Here is a 24,070-nt window from a genome sequence, read left to right on the forward strand (position 1 = left end):
AACAAATGGAGGATCTCTAACTCAAATATTGAAGAAGTTTTGACGATTTCTGTATTTAAACACGTAACTTTTGTTGCTATCAATTGAACTTAACTTGTTCATTTTGGAACCAATAAGATATTTTCAAAACAATTTTGGTCACAAAAATGTATCTGCGATGGTTACATTCGTATCTTTCAGTTTTCAGAATGCCAAGTGTCAAAGATTTGGCAGCGATTACTTAGAAACTTTTCGGGATCAGTTTCAGTATATCTTTACCCTAGATACATCGTACGTTATTACAGTAAATTTTATTATTTCTACTATTACTCAGAATAATTCAGAACACCACAACAGTTGTTTTAGACTTTGGTCGGAGAAATTTGATTTATTGGTTAGGTGCATTCACTATTAGTTTGCAAACTATTTAGATGAAGATATTATTATATTGTTGCTACTTGCTAGATGGGATATAGTTGGAAAAAAAAATGCTCATCGTAAGTCGTAACACCCTTCTTGCCTATATATATATATATAAATCCTACTGTGTTGTAAAATAAAATATATATATTAACATTAACAAATATTTGATATTCATTATGAATATTTTATATTAATTAAATTAGTTTAATCGGGTTTTAAACATACAACTGGTTACTGATAAAACAATAAAAGCTTACAAAGATCATAAGGAAAATTCAAGTATATAATACTCAAAATTACCCTGACTTTACGGCCAATACTTTTATTTTAATAAATAACCCGATTTGTCTAGCGGTCATCCTGTTTTGTATAACAGGTTACCTAATTGTTAGTATTATTATATTTTATGTATTAAACAGCATATTCTAGTGTTATACTTTTGATGGTATATTTTTTTCTGCATTTTTGTAATTTCTTATTTATATTATTATTAAATGAACACGGTTAAAAAAACGATTTTCAAAATAATTTATAACAAAATATAAAGGCTAAAATGTTTATACATATTTATGTACTCGATAAAATGATTTATCCCATAATAACAACTGATAAATGCAATTTATTACAATTATGTATGTTCCCAATACTCCGTTTATATTTTCTTTACTGAATAAAGAATATCTTACTTAAAAGAGCAAATATAAGATTTATGTTAATATAATACAAAACCGATTATACACTTTTGGTTTAACAGACTAAAAAGATAACAATAGCTGTGTATTCTTTATGAATAACATATTTATTTTAATAATAAGCAGTTGATTTAAAATCGTTTTATAATATTAAAATAGGCTTACTATAATCCGTTTGTTTATTTTAAAGAAACCATTTGTTAAAATAATATAAACTAAGAAAGACAATTTTGTTTTTAATTTGTGGGAACGTGTATATTCTTATAACTTTTTAAATAAAAATATTTTACTACAAATTCGGCTGGTCAATAACCAGATTAAATAATAATTTTGAAAGTTATTTAAGTTTAAAGTTTTGGACGGATTATTATTTTTATCTGCGCGCATAACAATCGTACTCCACTTACCGTCTTAATTTTTAAAATCGCAAAAAATTAGTGGTTATTAAAAACTGGTTATCGACCAATCTAAAATGTCATAAAATTATATTAGGTATTTTAATATTTGATAAAATTATAGATAACACTAAAAAGCTTAATATTTTGTAATTTTACAATATTGTAAAATAGCATAAATACAAATATTTTCATAAAATAAAACTACTAAACGGCGATTATTTTAAAAGAAATTGAACATCACATGTGTAATATTACCAACATCAGTTTTACTTCCAAAATTCACTCAAAGATATAAATTCATTTTGTTGGTTACTAGGCCATTTTTGTGTGTGAACTTATTTTTTAGATATTCCGGTATCCTTATAGAAAACCGTGGTTAGCTTAATTTTTTTAGTTGCTTATGCTATATTGTTATAACCACAAATGTTAAGGTCTTAGGCACTTTTTAACCATAAGTATTATATAATAATCCAATGTTTTCGAAAACCAAAAAGCGCAAGCGCCAAGCTTCGTAAAAGCTGGCGCTTTCAGAACGTAAGTGTAATAGGTGATTGGCAAAGTAAAGACTGATAAACTTATTTGTCTTGAAATAAAAAAAAACAATCCAGTTTTATTTTGTTTTTTGGCAAAGAAGTATGTATTATTAATGGTATTTATTTTCAGAAACACTGAGAAAATAGATGTCAACTTCTCGAGTGTGTTGTTAAAAAAAATAATAATTTGGAAAGCAATGAATGTATTTAATTAACTAAGTGAATTCCAGTTAAATTTGGGGTTATATTGTTACATACTCGTAGGTTTCAAAGCGTGGTCTCATATTTTATAGTGTGTTATTGTGACATAAGAACTAAAAAACAGGGCGTGATCCGTAATATATTTAGTTTGTTTTCCAGACTCGATACCAGTTCTCTCTATTATAGGACCGTCGTGGTTTTTATCTTGAAATTGCTTCTTTTTCTCAACGACAATTTTGAACTAAAAATAATTATACATTTTATTTCTTTTACGGTTATTATTGGATAAGGTTACGGTTTCTAACGACTATACCAATGCCACACATTTTATTCAGTTGGCCGTTTAAACATTTTAGATAAGAGTGATTGAGTGATAGGAAATATTCTTAAGCTAATCATTATCACTTTTGTTCATGATAACACGCAATTAATGTGCTATAGTATTTAAAAAAAATTGTATACCTATAAATCAATATATTCTAATCACTAATGTCATTAACCAAATAATTAATAAAATGCTATTGTTTGTACACTTTATGGATAAAATTTAACTAATTTTAGTACTTCCAAATGTATTTCTTAGTTTCTTTCAAAACAATAGTTACTACTAGTTCTTGAGTACTGTAATCCTTTTTCTTCATATTGTGAGTTGTCGTTTAATTACTTAAAATATACCTATCTTGATTATTTTAATATTTCGTTATACTTCAGTAGAAATCGTTGTTTAAAAGAAAAAAAGAATAATGTAATACATTATGTAGATTGTAGATGTTTGTTTTTGTCTGGTGGGTTATAATATAAAATTGAATATACGTTCTAAGGACTTTTTCAAATAATTTATTACCGTACTCTTACATAGTTTTTTTATGTACAGTATACATTTTACCTAAAAATCTCACCACTGCCTCTCGCACAAGGTGTCTTGCAAGAGTTTACTCGTCGCAATATATTTTATAGGGTAAATATTTTTAGTAATTTTTAAATTCAAGAATTTAGAAATGTTAATCCTCCCTGTACATGACTTTATCAGCTAGTTTCCAAATGTGAGATGATTATATGCTGGATGGCAAAGCGCAACGAATCATGAGAAAGGCAACACCTTTAGAATTTTGCTACCGTAACGGAAACTTTTTTCCTATTTTGCTACAGCAAAGTCACGACATGTACAACAGCTATCACACGCCGTTGTCTGATCACGGACAAAACGGCGATGGAGATCTGTAACACAATGATGGAGAACACGGTGTTGGACGGTGAATGGAATGAATGATACGACGAGAAGTAGGGAGACAAGAGAAAAGTTTTTAAACTCTGTACGGGTCATCCCTGGCTTGGAAACTTTGAAAATCTAATCATCTCACTCTTGTACCAGTTTTCTAATTCTACACGCTTGCTCTAGACCCTGACGTGACATCTTTGAAAGCGACGCGACGGTCTGTTATGATAATACTATAGGAAAACGTGATTTCATTTTTTACAATAATCTAGCAGTCAGTTTGCGACGTTGTTGAATTCGGATTCCTGTCAAAAATGATTAAGCTTTACTATAAAAATTACACGTTCTAGTCGTGTTCAATAGAAATTTACACACCAAAAAAAAAATACCGAATTTCGGCTATCTATCTTAAACATTTTAGGAGTCATGAAGATTTTCGTTTGCGGACTTGTGTTGCTTGATTTTTGCTGCTATCAGTCGAACTAACATCAAACATTTAGACCCTGTTGAGAGTGTTTAAACAATATTTTTACAATGGTTACATTTATGTTGTATATAGTTTTAAGAAAGTCTGGTTCCAATGATTGGGCAACGGTTTTGGGATTGAACTCGATTGAGAATAAAAAAAAAAATGATTAAATATATTCGGTGTTATCGTTTTATTGTAGTCATTTAATGGCAACCGGAGACTACACAAAGTGACTGAACGAGTAGCCACAGCACCGGGATAATGTCGGTGGTTGCAATCAGTTTTGGCGTTGTTAATGGTTATGGTGAAAGTAAAGGCACGGGCAGTGGCAGTGAACTCATAAATATTTAAATTTGAATTTCCTGACCGGCAATCCCATAATCCCAGACCCTTCTCTCGAACGCTTCTTCTTCTGACGTCTCTCGCTTTCTCTCACCTTCTTCCCGAATCCCTTCTGCTACCCTCAGCTCTTGTCTTGTACACTTCTTCCTTTTCCGATTTCCCTCACATTTTATCTAAATTACCGCGGCCGCTTCCGCCGCTTAAATCCATTTTGCAAGGAGTAACTCGTAAATAAAATTCTCAAACGATTCGAATCAAATTAAAACGTTGATAGCTTGATAATTTATTGTATTTCTTGATAATGGCCGTACGCCACTGTGCCAGAGTTGACATAGACATTCTACTATTGAGAGTATAATATATAGGTATACAGATATTATTTTGAAACGGAGCTAAAAATAATAATTTTATCAACAAGTTAGAGTTCGGAGCGAAAAAAATTATTTATGTCAAACGACCGTAAACGTTTTGGTTGGTATATATGGGGAAAATATATTAAGACAAGGTAATACCTAGACCTCGTGAAAAAAAATGTTTGCTAGGACTTAGTATGTGTTTTGTTAATATTTTTAGATATAATAACAAAATATTTGTGATATTTTTTAACCATAATCCATATTATATAATGAAATATTGATAATTTTATAATACTTCCTTTTAGAAGGGGGAAATGAGATAAGTTTTATCTTTAACAATAAAAAAAATATATAAGTAAGATAGATGTTGAGATGTCGTTATGAAACCCTATTAAATAATAGATCACACGAAAGTGATCTTATCTATTTTAAATACTAGTTTAAACAATATAGTTTACTAAAAAAAATCAGCAATTACTAACAAACTAGTAAACGACAATCAATCTCGTTGTACCCCCTGTTAATTCAGATAAACTCATCTGTTATGGGCTTAATTTTGTAAAAACAATTCATTCTTTCTTTTTAGAAAGCTTTTAAACTCATAAGTATAAATTTACCAAGTATAAAAGATAGATCCTTATCGAACGAAAGATTCTAAACTAGACCCAACACAAAGATGTATTATACGACGTTTTAATAAGTATTTAATGTATTATTTGCGTTAAAACAAAAGTTTGACATTTTTTTCTAATTTATGTAAACCAACAAAATATGTGCACGCTATTGAAATAGGGAACGTAAAGTAAGAGCTTTGTCATTTTTTTTTATAATCTTGTCCTATAACATAAAGCCAAACCGTAGGTTTTATATAAACAGTTAAAAAGCACGTAGGTCGCCTTAATCGACTTCATTACACCTAATTACCTAAGTTCGTGTAAGCCAGGGGACGTTTTTTTTTTTAAGTGGAAATCATTTAATGTTCACGCGTGAGTACATCGCAATTAACTTACTAAAGGTACGGGTCCAATGTGTATAAAAAAAAACTGTACGCTAGTAGGCCGAGCTAGAGTCTATAATGACCGTCTTACATCGTACAATATCAGTCGTATAGTTTACCAATCTTCTAATGTACGATACTAACAAAATGTAGAAATGTAGAATTTCATAAATTCGGTATTTAGATTTAGTAATTTGTTTGTCCCAAAATTTGTGTGAGATTGTATGACGTTCACGTGTGCCCGAGAGCTACAAAGTAATATTTTGATTACAGAATACAAAATCAGTTTACGGATGTTTTTTTGTTTTAAATCAACTCAATAAAATTAAGGAACTTCAGCATATTCAAGCGTTTTTCTTATTATTATTGTTGAATTATGTTTGTAACACATAAACACAAATTTCGTGTGAATACTCGAGTTTTGTAATCAATTATCTCTTGTCGTTGATATTTATTACAGTCTTATACATAATGCAATGTACTCCCAAATAATTCTCGGTAGTGTTTCGAATTCAAAACTCACTATCTATACACTCGCGATACTGCGGTTTATCATTAATACCCGTGACCGTGGTTTATAAACCTAATTTCTGCGTTTCTCGTACTCGCTGTATTCTAAGCGATTGAATTAGAGAACAACAGCGTTTTGGTAGCTATTTAATGTAACAATGAAGAGTCGGAGTTTCAGGAATTACGGTTCGCTGTAAACTCAAGAGTTCCACAAAAATCTGACCGGCGATTGCCCATACATGCACAAATGACCATATTGTTCGGATCGGATTTTTTAACTTACTCCGCATATATTTTATAAAGAATAATTATAGTAGTTGTCAGACGCACGATCGTAGTGTGTAGTAGCCATGCTGAAAACACAAAATAATGACAGCTGTCATTTGCTAAGTATATACTCGTACTTATAAAATACTCAAATACACAACAGGAAAACATTTTTCAGTAAAAATGTATACAAACACTGCACAACTGTCATTAACCTAGTTCTTGGTTTAGACAACAATAGCATTAAAAATCGGTACCTAACCTAACCTAACCTATAATTCTTTGGCGATTTTTATTTATGCTTAGTTTTATGAACTGGGTTTTTATATTAGTGTTAATGATACTGATTCGGGTTACAAAAAATATATATAAATTGTTTAAAACTCTGTTAGCATCTGTGTTTTTTCTTAGTCCTAAGTCCTCGTTCGCTCGCATAACTTATCACAAATACTTAAATACTGAGAACAGCCGTCAAAATTAATACGAATGAATAAGAAAAAAAATAATATTTATCAAGGAACTGTATAAAAAATATAAATTATATAATATAAAAATAACTTATCAACCCAGTGGGTGGTTTGGATAAATCAATATCGATTTAAACGACCGTTTGGCAGGTTGGTTTTTTGAAAACTATTTATTATTATAGTTTCAACTCTTGATAGTTTTGTTTTGCACATTCCGCAAAAATATCTGAAAATACCGGTCAAACTATAAAGTACAGATTTGGAAGGGAAAAAAATAAACTTAAACTTTATACCCGGATCAGATGGAAAGAAATGAATAATTTGAATGCTTTTTTCATTGCAACAACGGTACTTACAAGAAAAAGAGGGTCAATAATGTGGGGGTCACAATATGGTCACACGGTGTAGAAGATTCGGGCGGAACGTTAGGATTTTGGTCGCGCCGTTGCACATCGAGCAATTGTTTTGTCAACAGAAGAAACAGGGCGCCTTTTTTTCTTCTCTTCAGAAAATTTTAATGCGACTCAAAGTTTGTTTGCGAGTTTTGCAATTAAAAAGTTACAAAGAATTGATTATAAATAGGAGATACTCTGGTGAACGACTACATATATATATACATACTTGTATTATATTATTTATTTTTCTCTTGAAAGTTTTTCGCCGGCCACGCCATTTTAGAATATTCGATAAATTAATACGCGTCCATACCCAAAAGAAACCATGACAAACATGAAACGACTGACTGTCGTCGACTAACGTATAAAATGTAAACTATACCTTATACAACTTACCGGTTATGGTAAAACATTTTTTTTAATTTTAAATAAACAATAAAATAATTTGCAGATTAATCGGAGCCATTAGGTTTGTCGTTTTTAAAAACATTAAAAAACTGACTAATAAAAAAAACTAACAAAATAACTGATAAAAAAAAGTATCCGCCAATGGAAAATCGTGCGACTTGAAGACACGTGTAAATAAAACTCTTAGAAGACGATAACAAAATATCAGTGTAATGTATACACCCTAAAATGAAAGTAGAGTTATATCATTATTTTAAAATTAAAATTTAATAAACTATGTATTATTGTATTTAGTGATGGGGAAAATACAGTATTTAAATTAGAAAAAACAATATTTTTAGAAGCGAAAATAAACGATTATATTTTTATGTTAAAATATTTTGTTTAAAATTATTCATTGTCGAAGCCTAGAAATTACATTAAATAAATGTATCATATATTATTCAATATAAAATATACTGATACAATCAATAGCTGTGATAAACAACAAAACACAGCGCTATTATATTATATAACATTATATTATAGAGCTAAAAGTTTAATTATACAAATAGGTTGAATACTATTTACACGTTCAGTTCATTTCGAATCCATTTCTGCTATTTAAATAAGCTTGTGGACTATTATACAAATTACCGGCTTACTTGTCGATGGGCAAACTTCAAAGGGAGTAATTAATATGATTGTAATGCATTGCGCAACAGGATGTTTATTGAGTACTGTGCTAGAATAATTACTAACACCGTTGAATATACATAGGCTTTGCGTCATAATTGAGTTGATGATTGGAAAATCATTTGATATTAACTATGAGCGTTACAGATTTTTCAGACTTTGGTGATACGCATTCATAAGTCTATAAATATCAGCCAAGCCAATTAATTTATTGCAAATATTCTGTTTAAAATCAATAGAGCTACATCGACGATGCAAGGCTTCCAAGATTGGTTAGTTATGTACAATATTATAATATTATTTTTTACCTATAAGCACCGCTTATACGGCTACTAACTTTTTCCATTATGACTATCCAATATTATTAATATTTTATCTTGTTACATAAACCAAAAAACAAAAAACCAATTCGCCTACGAAAATTAAAAATGTGTACCTTGCTAAAATATTATGATTGAGTACACAAAGGTATGTCATACGCTGCAAGAGCAAGCAATAATTGCTGTCATAAAACATTAACCTATTATGGGTACTCTCACGGGATATCGATTTTTAATAATAAAAAAAATGTGCATGTTTTCTAGTAATAAGGATTTGATGAATGCGAGAAATGTATTATTAATCGTGTATAAAAAATGTAATCAAATTCCACTTGTGATAAACATTATACTGCCATACCCATAAAAAATAAAATCGGTGACTGTCATTTTGTGATTTAATAATATCAGCTTATATAATTATTGTTTTATGTCGCTGGCTATATTGAAAGCGCATTAGCCAAAAGTGTGTAATTTCCTAAACAATATTTCTAATCTTAATTATAATATTATTACTTGAACCACTATAATTGAAGGGGTGAGTGGATAATGGTGTTAAGTGAGATTTTTTGTAAAATTATTTTTATTGAATAAATGAAAGTGTCACAATTTAGTAAAATATTTTAACAGCTGAATTGACTAATACGTTGCACGTAGTTTTGAAATTGTCAGTTAACACTTTTATCCACTTGCCCCTGCAACTAATATACATATTACCTAATAATTATAGTACTATATTGGTAGAAAAAGTAGATAAATCGAACATCCTCAAAACCTTAAAGACTCATTACCTAGTTTATTCTCATCGCCTTGAAAACGAAATGATTAAAATAATTATTCTTAAAACAAAACCACGCCGAACCCTGTTGTTCATTTTGATATTTTCAGAGGAACTTTTCCGGTGTTGTATTTTTAAAGTTCTACAGAACCAATGACCGTTAAAATTTTAAAAAATTCTATAGTTTCTTACATAAGGCAAATCTGAGTAATTTATGCCGGTAAGTGTGGTGAATATGAAGTGCACTTTTTTTTTTATAACAAGTGTATGTAAACTTGTTTTTTTTAATTTATTTAAAAGCAATCTTATTATTGTTTCACTTGATGCTACGTTACAAACGAGGAAATATAATACATCAATTGTTTTATGAACCGAAAACTGATCAATCTTGCGGCTTCGGTGTTTGTAAATAAATATTTGTTATTTTTCTTACAATGGTGTTCGTATATCAAAATAGAGTGCGGCGTCAGTGCAGTGATGCGTGCAGATAAAAATAAAACTACTTTCTACCCTTCCCCGCTCTGAATTTTAACTTTAAAAGTAATAATCAAAATATGGCTATCGACAAAACAAAATTTTCAGCAAATTATTATTAATTTAAAAAGATAATAATGTGCATGCGCTACCAATTAAGTTTTAAAAATTTATAAAGCCTTAAATAATACTAGTAGATCATGAAATATAAAAAATTAATATGTATGTATGGTTATTTTTGCCTATTTTGATTATTTTACGAAATTTCTACTGGAACATAAAATTTGAACGTCCCTTAATAATACAAGTTGTTATTCATAACGACAGTGCATAAATGAATGTCAAATAATCGGCGGGCTTCATTTTAGGGTTGATAAAATAATATTTCCAAAAAAATCTGCTGTAATGATGTTTGTAATTCGTCTGGTCTCACAAAAGTATTGATATAGCGAGTTCAATAAGCTAAAAAGTGGCTAAAATGAATGTTTTTTTTTATATTGACTTAAATGTTTACACGTGTAATTGTATGCTTAAATTAAAATTAAACCGGAAAAAGTTTGCGCTTTTTGTATAACACTTTTTTTTGTTGTAATTTTGAAATATTTAAGAAACATTCCAACAAAAGTGTTGTAAAATTGTTTTATTGAATAAAATGTCCAAACAATCGACTTAATATCATTATGGTTATTGTGGTTATTATTATATTTCGGTTAAACAACAAACTCGACCGACCGTAGCCGTCGGTTTGAAATAAAAACAAGTCGTTCATTAGATAACAGAGGCTGGTCGGACGTTATTGGATTTCATCTCGACCTAGTTTCCGCATTCAAATACACACTAAGGCGGCAAAAGGATGGCAAATTCAATTATTATTCCGGCGTTGAAGTAAAATTTTTCTTTCCGTGTCCGCCCAACGACCACTGTGTAGAAATGTCACCACCTTGCAACAGCAGCAAGCAGCAGCAGCAGCTGTCCGTAAGAGTTAACGCCTGTACAAGTAATTTTGTTTTTTGTTTCCGTTTTCCCTTTTGTTTGCACTTTAGTACAGTAATATATATATTGTCGTTCGTTATCGTTATTATTGTATTAGCCGTTTGCCGGCTTAACGCGCGGCCGTCGATTTTACAAGTTTTGGACCGACTCGGAAGAAGATCCAGATTTCTCCCAAAAGCCAAACGGTTCGATAGCGCTTCTGTATATAGGTACATACAAAAAAACAATATATATATACATATATATATTATTTTATATTATATATATACATATATTGTTTTTGGCCAACCGTGTATTGGCAAAATACCGTCAGTTTTTTTAACGGGTCTAAACGGGGCAAAAATAAAACACAAATAGCCATCGTCACATTATGATATGCTTCGGGAACGACCCCCGACCGGATCGGGTAAGCATTATTCTGTTTTGATTGAAAAGCTCTCTTTGAACCTTTTAATCGCGCTTTTTTTTCATTCCTTTGCAACAGCCGCCAAGGTATTTGATAAACAATGCACTTTATTATCAAAGCCTATTTATCCGGCGTTTAATACAAAGTCAATGAGATAAAAAAAATTATATATATATATATATATATATATATATATACATCCCCGGATGACGAAGACTTGATAATCGCAAATAACATTTAAAAAAACGACATTATGTTTACATTTTATAGTCCCGGCTTGGCGCTAAAAGAGATAAAAACATATTAACAGCGCTCTGTTTTATTTCCCCTTTGGGCACGATGTTATAGACAATCTTTGGGTCTTATGGCTTTCAATTTTAAGATACATACACCATTGACTCGGATTGAGTTGTACGCCTGGACTGCAATGAACAATAATATAATGAAAATAACTGCTGTCTGAACTCTAAATACCGGTTGACTATTTATTAGATCACATATGGCCACCTGGAAATGTATTACCACAAGAGTACATTTATCTTCAGTTTAATATTTTCATTTTAAGTCCTAAAACTGCACTTAAACAAATGAAATTAAAGAAAAGTTTCTACCTATTTTCAAGGAAAGGGTTATTGGCATTATTTTGGATATTTTATTATATATCGGTAGGTTTTATAATTATTTAATTTATTAACGTTTTAGTGTATAAAACAAATATAGTTATCACAAATCGCTTTGTATGATTAAATTGTCAACTTACTTTTGTGTGAAATTATTACATAAACATATTTCTCTGAAATGTTTTCTACAAATATTAGTTGACAATTGACATGACGCTGACAAGTCAATTGTCAAAGTAGTAAAATTGGTTTTTGATGAAGTCATTACAAGTTTTTGTTTACCGCGCCGATTTGAAAAGTTAATGTTAAAAAGGTCAACCGGATTCTATAACGGACGGACAATATTGACGCATGGTATTACATTAAACGGTTTTGATTTTAGCTGGCGATTATAACTTTCCTGGTCTTGTCAATCAGTAATGGTCACTTGGAGAATATTATTTCAGGTAGCTGATTTAACGCGTTTAACTTGACGCATCCCAGTTAAATATTATTACTTATTAATCATCGGATGGATTTTTTTATTTGTCTGGTGTGTGTTATATTGGTCATTTCATTACCGGTATATTTTTAATTTATAACTATATAATACTATACTATATTAAATTATTTGGACTGAATTTGAATTTATAGAATATTTTTGCACTGGTTCTTAATTAGTAGCTGACGATTGGTTTATTATCAAAGCCTAATTTTAATATAATCTATAACGCAAAGATCACTTGAATCCTTTTGGCTCTCAGTATTTCAATTAATTATAGTTGCTAGAAATGTATAATAGAGCTGTTAATTTTGGACATGGAAATTTAATTTTAATAATAGACTCCAACAACATGAATTTGACCGTTAAATAAAGTCGTTCATTAGAACATTAGAGTCTGGCCCAGACAAACGAGCGGTCGGTGACTACACCTATTAGAACTCGCCTAGTAATTAGAAATGGAATTTTCTAAAAAAAAAAAATCTGAGTTTGATTGCCGAAAAGTCATACCAACCGTAAAATGACTATAACATGGTAGCTCATTGTTAAATTGTATACAGAAAGTGTCTGAAAACTGGAGCCAATTAAAATAAAGTAATGCCAATTTTCAAGTTAGGGCCTTGTTCGTAATAGGGGAAAATCATGTAAATTTATATGACAACATGTGTGTTTACTAATGATAATAATAACCATGTACAATTTACATCATGTCATATATGATGTCACTAACGCAAATATTGTTTTGGTTTGTTTCAGTTGAACAAAGATCTCGGTTACCGGATTTACTCGGCTCTTGGTTCCTTCTACATACCGTCGTGCATCATGGTATTTGTGTACATCCGGATATACTTTGCGGCCAAAGCGCGGGCACGCCGGGGTATCCGGAAACCGCCGTCCAAGCCGAAAAACCAAAACCGGACGACGGCCAAGGGCGGCACCCAAAGTCCATCCACAGTGTCGCAGACCACTAGCTTCATTACCAGGCCGGCCGCGGCTATGGTGGGCGGGTTGTCATCGCGGTCACCGCCCGCCACCCCCGTCACCAACACGTTGCCGGTGATCGCTTGCGACTACGCCAGCGACGCGAGCACCAGCGACGTGAGCAAAGACGGAGACAAAGATACGCTCAAAGTGTTCACCACTCAAGGCAGCCGCCGGCTGACGGTCAACGGCGACGTGACCGCCGGCGGTGCAAGCAGATGCCGGGCGCCCAGTGTTGGCGTGGACACCGACATGGTCAGTGAACTGGACCCGTCATCGTCAGACTCGGGCAACGTGCAAAAATGCGGCGTGGTCAAGCCGGTCAAAGCCAGGCTGTGCAAGCCAATATTCGGCAGTCGTGGCAAGTCGGCTAAGGCGGCGGCGTCGGCCAAGGCCAAGCGTGACATCCTGGACACGGGCAAGGTATCGCTGAGCACCAGGGAGATTGCCCCGTCACCGGCCACGGCGTCGCTGACCAGGCCCAAGCCGCGAGATCCGGAACGCGAGAAAAGGCGAATCGCGCGCAAAAAGGAAAAAAGGGCAACGCTCATACTGGGCCTAATCATGGGTTCGTTTATTGCCTGCTGGCTGCCCTTCTTCTTCATGTACGTGCTCACGCCTCTGTGTTCCATTTGCTACATACCCCCGCAGGCTCTTACAGTGGCCTTTTGGCTGGGCTACATGAATTCGGCTATCAACCCCGTCATCTACACGATATTCAACAAGGACTTTCGACGAAGTTTCCGCCGTGTGTTGTTTAAATAACATAATAATTAATATTATTCCTAATAATTTTCGAATAACTACTTCCATTTCTACCACTCCTTACTCCTTCCCAATCGACTCATTCCTCTCAATTAAATCTACCCATCCTATTTATCATAGTGCCATTTCATTCAAATAGTCAACTGAAACACACACCGGTAAAACCTTAAGCCTCTGAATACAACACGACCCCAGCAAATAAACCACCATGTAGACAATTTCCTAATATCATACACCATACTCGATGATAACTTTGTGCTCTTTGAATAGACAACAAAACAAATAATAATAAACCGGACAATGTGGCTAATACCTCCTAATATCAAACGAAATAGTGTGAGCGTGAAGAAAATACTAGTTACCACAATGGTTGGTTAAACAAAAGCAAAACCGGTCATGGATAAGAAATTATTAACTATTATAATTTATTATGAATTTTAACTACCAAAGTTATAACGTCTAATCGCCGTTACCGCATAGATGACTAGTATTCTTCTCGGAAGTACATTAACACAACGACAAATGGAAAGGTTGATTTAATTTTGAACTGGCTTGTCAGCTTATTTTTTATTAGCTCTCATTTCTACGCGCCATCTACGTTGGTTAATAAAGTGCGTTTATGCGTTTGTCAAAACGGTGAAGGTATAAGCTAGGGGGGGGGGGAAATAACAAAGTATCTACTACTTTCCGCCGATCCCACCAAACCAGGTTTGGACTTTGGTGGTTTATTTATTAATACACTTTACTTTTGACGAAGCCCAGTGTTTCCATTAACCACTGTCGCTCCGAGCGTATTATCGATACAGTTATGCATGCGAAACTTAACGTTTATCCACGGTAACCATGGTGCCGGTTGATAGGCCACGATCGCATGATTAATAAAACAATTAATCGGGCTTTTTATTTTATATATTTATAATAAATATAATAATAAATTCGACAAATACGTATGGGATGGGTCCATTAACGGATTAGAACTTAGATCCTAAGATGTCGGTACCTATATAGAGAACTGATTTGAGTTACATAAATAATTATTATTTTTTATTAATCGCTATAGTCTAATAAAATGTATAACTGAATAAATAAAACGATAATAAATAACTTGTCGTTTGCGGCAACAATATTCGTATTATGTACATTGTATAAATCTAAAAAAGTGCCATGTCTGCCTGTTGAGACTTGGTTTTTCCTATAAAAATTTTCAAAGAAATATATACATCTTTTTTTTAAATCTTTTATAGCTCAGAAAACCCGGTCACAAGTCGAAAGAAACATAAACGACTTTTTATTACAAAAGTTTGTCCTATTTAAAAAAAAATTTTAGCCATTTTAATAATACGGAGAACTTGTGCTTCCATCTTAAAACATTAATGAGATTTTTTATTAGAAAATTTTAGTTATTAATATGATCAAAATTACCGGGAGGGGGACGTGTAAACATCCTTGAGCTGGCCGAAAAAAATTATTGCTGATTGATACTTAAATCATGATTTAGTATTTGTTTTTGTACTCATTGTTTTATGTTGGGAGTATTCTAAAAAAACAATTATAATATTCTGAAGGTTCAGCCGTCGACTCGATTTGCAAAGCTGGATGAATTATTGATTTATATTCACCTCGTTAAGTTAAACGAAATTATCTGTAAGTTAAATGATAAAAATATATTAAACTCGGTTAATATAAAACAGTTTACCGAATCGACTACAGTTTTACATTGTTTTATAATTGATTTCGATAAACCTGATAATTCTCATTTCGGTTTCTTCTTTGATATTTTCTGATAAGTTGTTTGTTTTAATAGGTATATTAATTACATAATTATTGCGAAACTAATAAATTGTAATTATGCGACTGTTAAAATAAAGTAATTTAAAATCAACTTAAAGCCTTGGACGCATAAATGCCCTGCCTTGTCAATTAGGCTACTTAATTAAAATAATAATTCAATTCATTGATAATCAACAACAACAATTACATCACTTTAAATCCCGTTTTCTTTGGACAAGGTGGACTCACGATTTAAGACACGTTAGAGCCTTAGCCAGTCTTAAGACAATGTCGGCCTTGGACGACATTTTTTCATGGAGTTGATATGGAATCCAAAGGCCTGAACATCATCACCGGTCTTCAGTTTCTTGGTCATCTCGGTGTAGATGTTAACACCGCCCGTCTTCACCACCATGGCAACTGTTGCCTGATTTGGGGCCCGGTCATGTCTTTCCAAAGCAGGTCCTCTTTTTCTTCTTCTTGACTTTTATTTCTTCGCCTTTTCGGCCCCTTGTCTGGTAACAGGTTGTAAAATAGTCTCTATAAAAAAAAAACATTTCCAAAATCAATTTTCCACCGGAACGTAACAAGTTTTTAGCGATTTCCCATCCGTCGAGAATTTTTTTTTTCAAAACAAATACAAACCGAATCGGTTTAAATGTTTTGTTTTTTCACCGAGTTGCTAAAAGTAATAGTAATAATAATAATATTATTTTAATATCTAAAACGGCAAAGAACACCGGGCACGTCAGTTCATGTTTACTCTGCGTGCTGCTAAAACTGGAGTGAATGGAGGGGGGGGGGCGCTGAAATTGATTTAATAATATACATAGATATACAAAGCGACTATTCGGAATGATAATGTACTCAACACGGTATTCCGGTTTGCCGATCACGTATCCCATTCACAACGGTGTTTACAACAACAAGGGCAATAATATTATAACATCCGTCGATTGTTGGTTTTTCGACGATGCGTTTATTTACTTAAACGCACGTTCGAAACATCAACAATAAGCTCCAGCCGTCCGTTTATGTACACAATACATATTGGCGCTTTGTGAACAATACATATGTACATACACACTCACCATACACTTACAGTTGGTTTTTTTTTTTTTTAAATCTTGTTAAACTGACAATCATTCGCCAACAGAAGAGTGCAGCGCAGCAGTTCTTGTTCCGTCCTAAAAGGGATTTACTGCAAATAATAATAAAACAATTAAATAAACAAAAGCAAAACAACGTTAAAGTAAGAGTTTTTTTTTTGTTTTTGGTTTATTACTAAAATATATAAATATATATATATACATATATTTTTTTTGTTATGTGTTTGTTTGTTCTTCGCAAACTTTGGCGCGCGTTTGTCTCGACTTAAGAAGTCTAAATCGGTTTATTTATAATCAAAAATAATATATTTGTTTTACCATTCTTACTACAACGCTTATTTTGTCGTTTGTTATTATTCTCTTGTTTGGTTATTATTAGTGTTATATTATAAATAACTTTTATAAGACAAATTATAATAATAACAACGGTTGTTCGTTCTTTAGGCAATTTTTTTGTCACGCCAGACACAGCACAAGCAATAAGACGGGATTTAATTTATAATAATATTATGAAGAATACGATTTTATTTGTTTTGCGAACATTAAACAATGACCGTCTAGGGACTAGGTGCGGCCGAATACCGTACATACCTAGTTTTGCACGCTTGAAGATCGCCCAAACGACCTTGTGTAAATCCTTGAGCGTATATAAAATTGTCGTTTAGTTTTTCTATAAAATTTTTCCCAAGAAAATATTTACTTCCGGCTAAACGGTGGTCGCCCTTTCTTGGTTCTATACAAAAACAAAACGCAACTGTCGTCACCCAGACTATTAAGTATATTTCCGTTTAATCCTTTTATGTACGATCAGACCAAAGTTCCAAATGTAAGAAAGGAATACACCTACGACGGAACATAGACATACACATTGGCGACGCCAACTTTTTTGCTATTTGAACAACAAATTTTGCTTAGACCTTTTCTTCCCCCAGTGTATTCTGTACACTGTTCACAGAAAGAAGTAAAACAAACTTGACCAATCGGTTTTGGTCGGTGACGATCAGACCACGCCTCACTTAACCAATTTCCCTCTCCCTTCAACTGATTAGACCAATCGGCTCTAGTCATTAATGGCAAACGTGACCTGCCCCGCCCAATAAACAACTCATCTATGCACAAAATATTCCTTCTTATTTTGAATAGTAGGTATAAACTCTTTCATTCGCTTGTAGTATTTTATAATATAATATGGGTCCAAAAAAAAAAAAAAGAGGACGTTAACGCTTGAGCCTCAAACAATTGTTTTTTTTTTTACATAATTACATATTTAATATAAAACAAAATATAATAAATAATATTATATAAAAAATAATAATTTTAAAAAATATCAAATAAATAATAGATATAACAAAAAAAAAAATTAAAAGCGTACAAAATATTATAAAATTACTATGTTATAATCAAAATTGTATTTTTTAATTTTACTCAATTAACTCTAAGTCCAATTGTATAAGTTATATATTTAATAATAAATAATATGTTAAATGTTAAGGAAACAAAAAAGTGAATAAAATACTATTGATAATTAATAAATAAACACCTCACATAAATGTTTTTATTCTATTTTATGGCTAGCATTTTGTACGAATTATATTTTAAACATTGTATTTTTCTTTCAAATTTACATCTTTTAAGCGTCAAAAAAAATTAACATTTGGCAAATTCAAAACTATATATTAATATGCTTTCCCATATTATAGCTTTAGTGCCTAAAATAAAATAAATATCTAAGCAATTCAATGTACATAGTTCTTTAATATTATACTTTTACCCAAACGCCTTTGGATGACAAAACAAAATCATTAATAATTGTATTGTACATATTATTTTGGTACACGTGATTTCGCATTAAAACGTTTTTTTTTAAATTATAGATAATTACATAAATATTCTAAATTTCTGAAATCACGATGTACACGCCTATTAGAAATTAAAGTTCACGTTATATTTTTTTTTTAACAACTCAATCTCACACTGAAATTGTAAAAAACAAAAATTGTATAGTTCGTATTTTTAGTATATTATTATTATTATTATTATATTATTGTCTTCCATTTATTCCTATTTTAAAAATAATGAATGTTAAATAAATATAGGATATGTTTTTAAAAATTGTATTTATACATAAGTGAACATATTATTATTACGTGTTTTACATCCATACACATAAGTAATAATAGAAAAAAATCGCATTTTACTCTAGACATGTTATTTTAAATAATTATTATTGTTATACTGACAAACATTTATTATCTAAATATTACTATAGTTATTATTAAAATAATAGTTACATATTATTATACAGCTATAATTATTATAATTACTACAAGTTTATTATTCTCGCTATAGAGTTTATTATTGTTTAAATAGGTCTAAAATGATTTATTATTATTATTATTATTAAAATTATAATTATTATTATTATTATTAACTATCATTATTATCGACATAATGAAAAATTGAAATTACTCATCTGTTTAGTTTATTTTAACCATCCTTATAAGTTCTTACTGGTAAGTCAAATATTGATAAGGATAGGGTCTATTCAGCCGAAATAGACCTAAATCTTTTCGGTCATTTAAATTTAAACAAAAATCAATAATAAAATGTATGGGAACTACTGGTGTAAAATATAATATATACCTATACCTATATATATATATATATTTTTTTTTTTATTTTACTTAAGTTTTTGTTTACCATACAGCGCCGGCTGGATTATGTAACTAAGTTATTTAATAAATATAATTTATTCAAGTTTTATAAAAAAAAAAGTTAAATAAAATTATTTGACACTACATGAAGAGCATGCCCATATAAAACTCGCTGTTATGTCTAGACGGAAGTTCATGGCAAAGGTGGAAGCAGTGATGATATCGGTAAATGTTTGTACCACCAGTATAGAAACAAAAACGTCGAGTCCTACTTGATAATTCGTTTAGAGTACTTATAAGGTCAATAAACCTATAAATTTAAATCAATGGTTCCCAAATATTCTATTATTGGTTTAGTGTTGAAATTACCAAAAATCTACTATATTACTGACACATAAGGTTTTTAAGTTTAATGTAGAGTTAAAAAGGTTACTGTCGGTACTATTTCTAAAGACTGTCTATTTTTAATAGCCCATATGACGTCATGCATTGGTGAAAATATTAAGGTGAGTGGGAAGATAATTAAGTATTTTAGTCTGGCAAAAATAACTATGAGTTGTAGCAGGAAGCTGGAGAATGATATTTGAAGAAAGTTGACTTTGGGGATGTAATATCTCTTTAGGGCTAAGAACCCGTGGTGAAAAATGCATCTGATATTATAAGTCAGTGTGGATATATTTGTAGGGAGTATACTAATCTTGAGCTAATGATATTATGTGCACAAACTGTCAAGTGGATACATATGTTATAATTTTAAATTATGTAGAGATAATATGTGTTTATGTGTAAAATAAATGTAATTTGTCATCAATCGAAATCAATCGACAAACAATATATATTTCGATAAAAAGACTTAAACAATTTTAATATAATAAATATTCTTATAAAAGTTTACATCTATATATTATGGTGTTTTTTTCACAGTAACTTAAAACTTTTTCTAAGATTTGAAGTGTGTGCGTAGCTATTTATTGTTAACGCACATTGTACTTACTTACATTACTCCCAAAGATTGATATAGTGTTTCAAACACATTACTGATCATAATGAGCATAACGAAAATAAACGACTTCGGTGGAAATTGTGTGACATTTGAGCCTATTCACACTATAAAAATGTAATGACTGCTAAGTTCACATAAGATTTATATACCGGGTACTAAAATGAAAGACATATCATAGGGTTTGAAAAAACTAAAGTAATATTGCTCTAAAGTAGACTAAAGTTTGCTAAGTGTAAACTATTAGTTAATTTTGTTCAAAAACATTTTACTCAGTAGCAGTTAACGTGATTTATTTATTTATTTCTATGATGTTATTATATTAAATTGATTATTCAAATTTATTAATAGATAAAATCTTAAGTCTTAATGATAGTGAAGAAAATTAACATTTTCCTACACAAACAAATTTAAGTATTGTTTATATTTATTAGACAAACAATCTTTGATTCATTTATAATTTTGAGTAGTTTAATAATTATGTAAGAATATGTTTAATTGTCTTTTTGATACATTAAAAATAAATCGTTAAAAATAAAACGTTTCAAAAATGTATGAAAACAAATGAAAACTGTTTATGCGTGACCACAAGACCTATACACCAATTATTATAAGTGTTCTAAAAAGAAATCATAATTACAATAAAATGCAATAAAAATGAATTATGTATAAAAATATAAATACATTTTTCACAAAAATAAAGAAAAATGTATAAGTCTGTATTCCGAAGTCGTACATTATACCTAATATTTAAAAACTGCCACGCACACTTCTCAACTATTACTTTAAAGTCGTTGGGTAATTTAATTTATTGTTCCAATTAATGAATATAAAGTAAAATGGTTCCTACGAAATTGAGGTGCGATAACAATAGCTATTTCAAAATAATTAACTTTACACTGTACATTTATTTTTCAATCAATGGACGTTTTTAAATAGTTTAACATATTGTCTGAACGTTTGGAAATTAATTACAAAAACAAACACCGTTCAGGTTATAAAAAATAGAATTATTTGTATTTGAATTCAGCATAAACGCTATAATAAAAAAAATTAACTAAAAGTACAAAATTCTTTCGGTAAAAAAAAAAGTTATAAATGATGCGATAAACATTACCAGGAAAAATTAACAAATTATGAAAATGAAATAAATTATAATTTAGTCGGTCGGAAAAAAGTATAAAATACGAACGTGGTTATAATTAAATCATAACAATTCAACATGGTTAAGACTATAATATGTCTGTTAAAATAACTTTGTACACATTTTATAACAATCAATATAATATGTATAATTATTTATTTTCCAAGGAACTACACCGATGACTTATTGGTTAAATTACAAGTTAAAATTCCTTGTAATATTGTGCTGTGATAGTATATTTTGTATCAATAATACATTTTATACGACATAATATATAACAACATTGCTTATAAATTGTTTATAATCAATGATAACACCTACACACGAGTGTAGCGATATTGCATATCCTCAACGCCGACAGTATTTAAATATAGCTTAATAATTACTATGGCGTTACACTTAACACTTTATTATTTAATAATATTATACTTGAGAATACAGTTTTTTTTATTAAAAACACATAAATTCAAAAGATATTTTATAGTGTTTTATATAACTAAAATTATATTTTTATATTATGGAGCCTCTACACTAGCATTTCTAAAGACGTTTTAAATGTTTAAACATATATTATATAACCACAAAAAAAAATGATGCATTTTGGTATTTTTTTTTTTTAATTCTTATAACTATGTAGAATCTATTTTCGTACAAAAACATGTTTCTACTTTAAACGTACTGTTCCTTAGAACACTCTGATTTAAGTTTTGAAAAGCATTAACATTTTTCATAACAAGGCATAGATCGTGACACAATTTTAAAATTACTTTAGATAATTAATTATCACAATGTAAAAAAAACTGCAATTTTGAAACAGAAATAATTAATTTAATAGAAAAAGTTTTAATTATGTCACGATCGATGCCTTGAAATGTTAAAAAGTATTGAAATATTTTGAGTACTACTGACTACTTTTGAATAGTTTTGTGTTCTTAGAAATAATACGTTTGAAGTTGAATGAGTTGTACCTAATAGCCATCTATCGGGAGTACTCTTGTTTGCGTATCCGAATAAATAATTACTAAAACAACATCATTTTTGAATTAATACATTTTAATCCAGTTGTGCTGTAATATGTAAAACATACAACAAACGTATTATAATTTGTATTTTAATCTTCGATGAAGAGCTGAGAAGGTATTGTTAATACAATGATGTGTTTTTATTTTTGTGACCGGATCTACGATTTCTTTTTAACCGCTGAATAGACTTCTTCATATAGCAATTTTATAGATCAAAAACCGTACCTAAAAAGTACTTGATTGGTCCAAAAATGTAATAAAATTCCCCATTCCGTTTCAAAATAAGAAAAACACTACAAACGTACATATTTTTCAACTTAAAATTACTGCACGCAATAATTTGTTTTTAAATATGTATATAAAGTTCTATTGACAAAGGCTGCACAAAAATATCATTAACCCTTTCCCTTAGAAAAAGTGGAAACTTTTTTTATAATTTCACATTTTATTTAAAATTATTTTTTAATTAAAAATTAAACATTCGAAAATCTAAAAAAAGTCTTTACAAAAATAACCGAAATTCTAAAAAAAATTAACAAGAACATGAAACTTTAGGATTGTTTATTTTAATTTAAAAATATAAATATATATTATAAAAGTATACCATTTATCAAAATTAAGGTAATTTTTTAAAGTTTATTCCTTTAGTTTACAAAATAAAAGAAAAAATAAAGTTTGTTATCCGGTGCATTTCGTGTAATAAGAATGATGTATGTACAGACGGTGAAAGTTTTCCTAAAATATTATGGTTATACCAAGTCAAACTCCATATACGTATATTTAACTCTTGTGTTACCATGTTGTTTATCTATAAGGTTTTTGAGATATAAATAAAGCAGTATATAAAATACAACAGAGAAAATAATGTCTATCAAACATCATAACTAATAACACCTTGTTCGGTATAACATTACCGGATAGTTTTCAATTATTAAAAACGTACGAAATTATTATCTACCAAGTGGGTTGTATTAAAAACTGTAAAAAAAATTGGTAAATAAATGGTACAGGAACAAAGTTGCTTGCTATATTTACTATTAACTGCTGTGTTTAAGACACATAATAGTATTATATTCAATATTACAAAACGTTTTTTCTACTATTGATAGTAACTAAACATTTCAAACGGCAAGAGAGATAACAGTTTGGATATTATAATTTAATGGTAACTCTACCCCCTTACTGAATGTATACAGTATACACATATTTTATACTAAAGCCACATGAT

General features: G+C 30.3%; 1 protein-coding gene across 1 annotated transcript in view; it reads left to right on the top strand.

Moving 5' to 3' along the window:
• The window catches only part of LOC126833518 (alpha-2A adrenergic receptor), a 119,265-nt gene extending 100,996 nt beyond the window's left edge, over window positions 1-18,269 (top strand). Inside the window, exon 3 of the mRNA XM_050564912.1 lies at window positions 13,154-18,269. Within this exon, the coding sequence (XP_050420869.1) occupies window positions 13,154-14,143 (990 nt within the window). The 3' untranslated portion in view covers window positions 14,144-18,269. The remainder of the gene's footprint in view (window positions 1-13,153) is intronic.
• The last annotated feature ends 5,801 nt before the right edge of the window (window positions 18,270-24,070 follow it).

The sequence above is a fragment of the Adelges cooleyi genome, unplaced genomic scaffold (assembly GCF_023614345.1).
Source record: "Adelges cooleyi isolate 19-005CV unplaced genomic scaffold, UGA_ACOO_1.1 ACOO_flye_CR_arks_rails_tigmint_CR_PRNA_2, whole genome shotgun sequence".
Classification (NCBI taxonomy): Eukaryota; Metazoa; Arthropoda; class Insecta; order Hemiptera; family Adelgidae; genus Adelges; species Adelges cooleyi.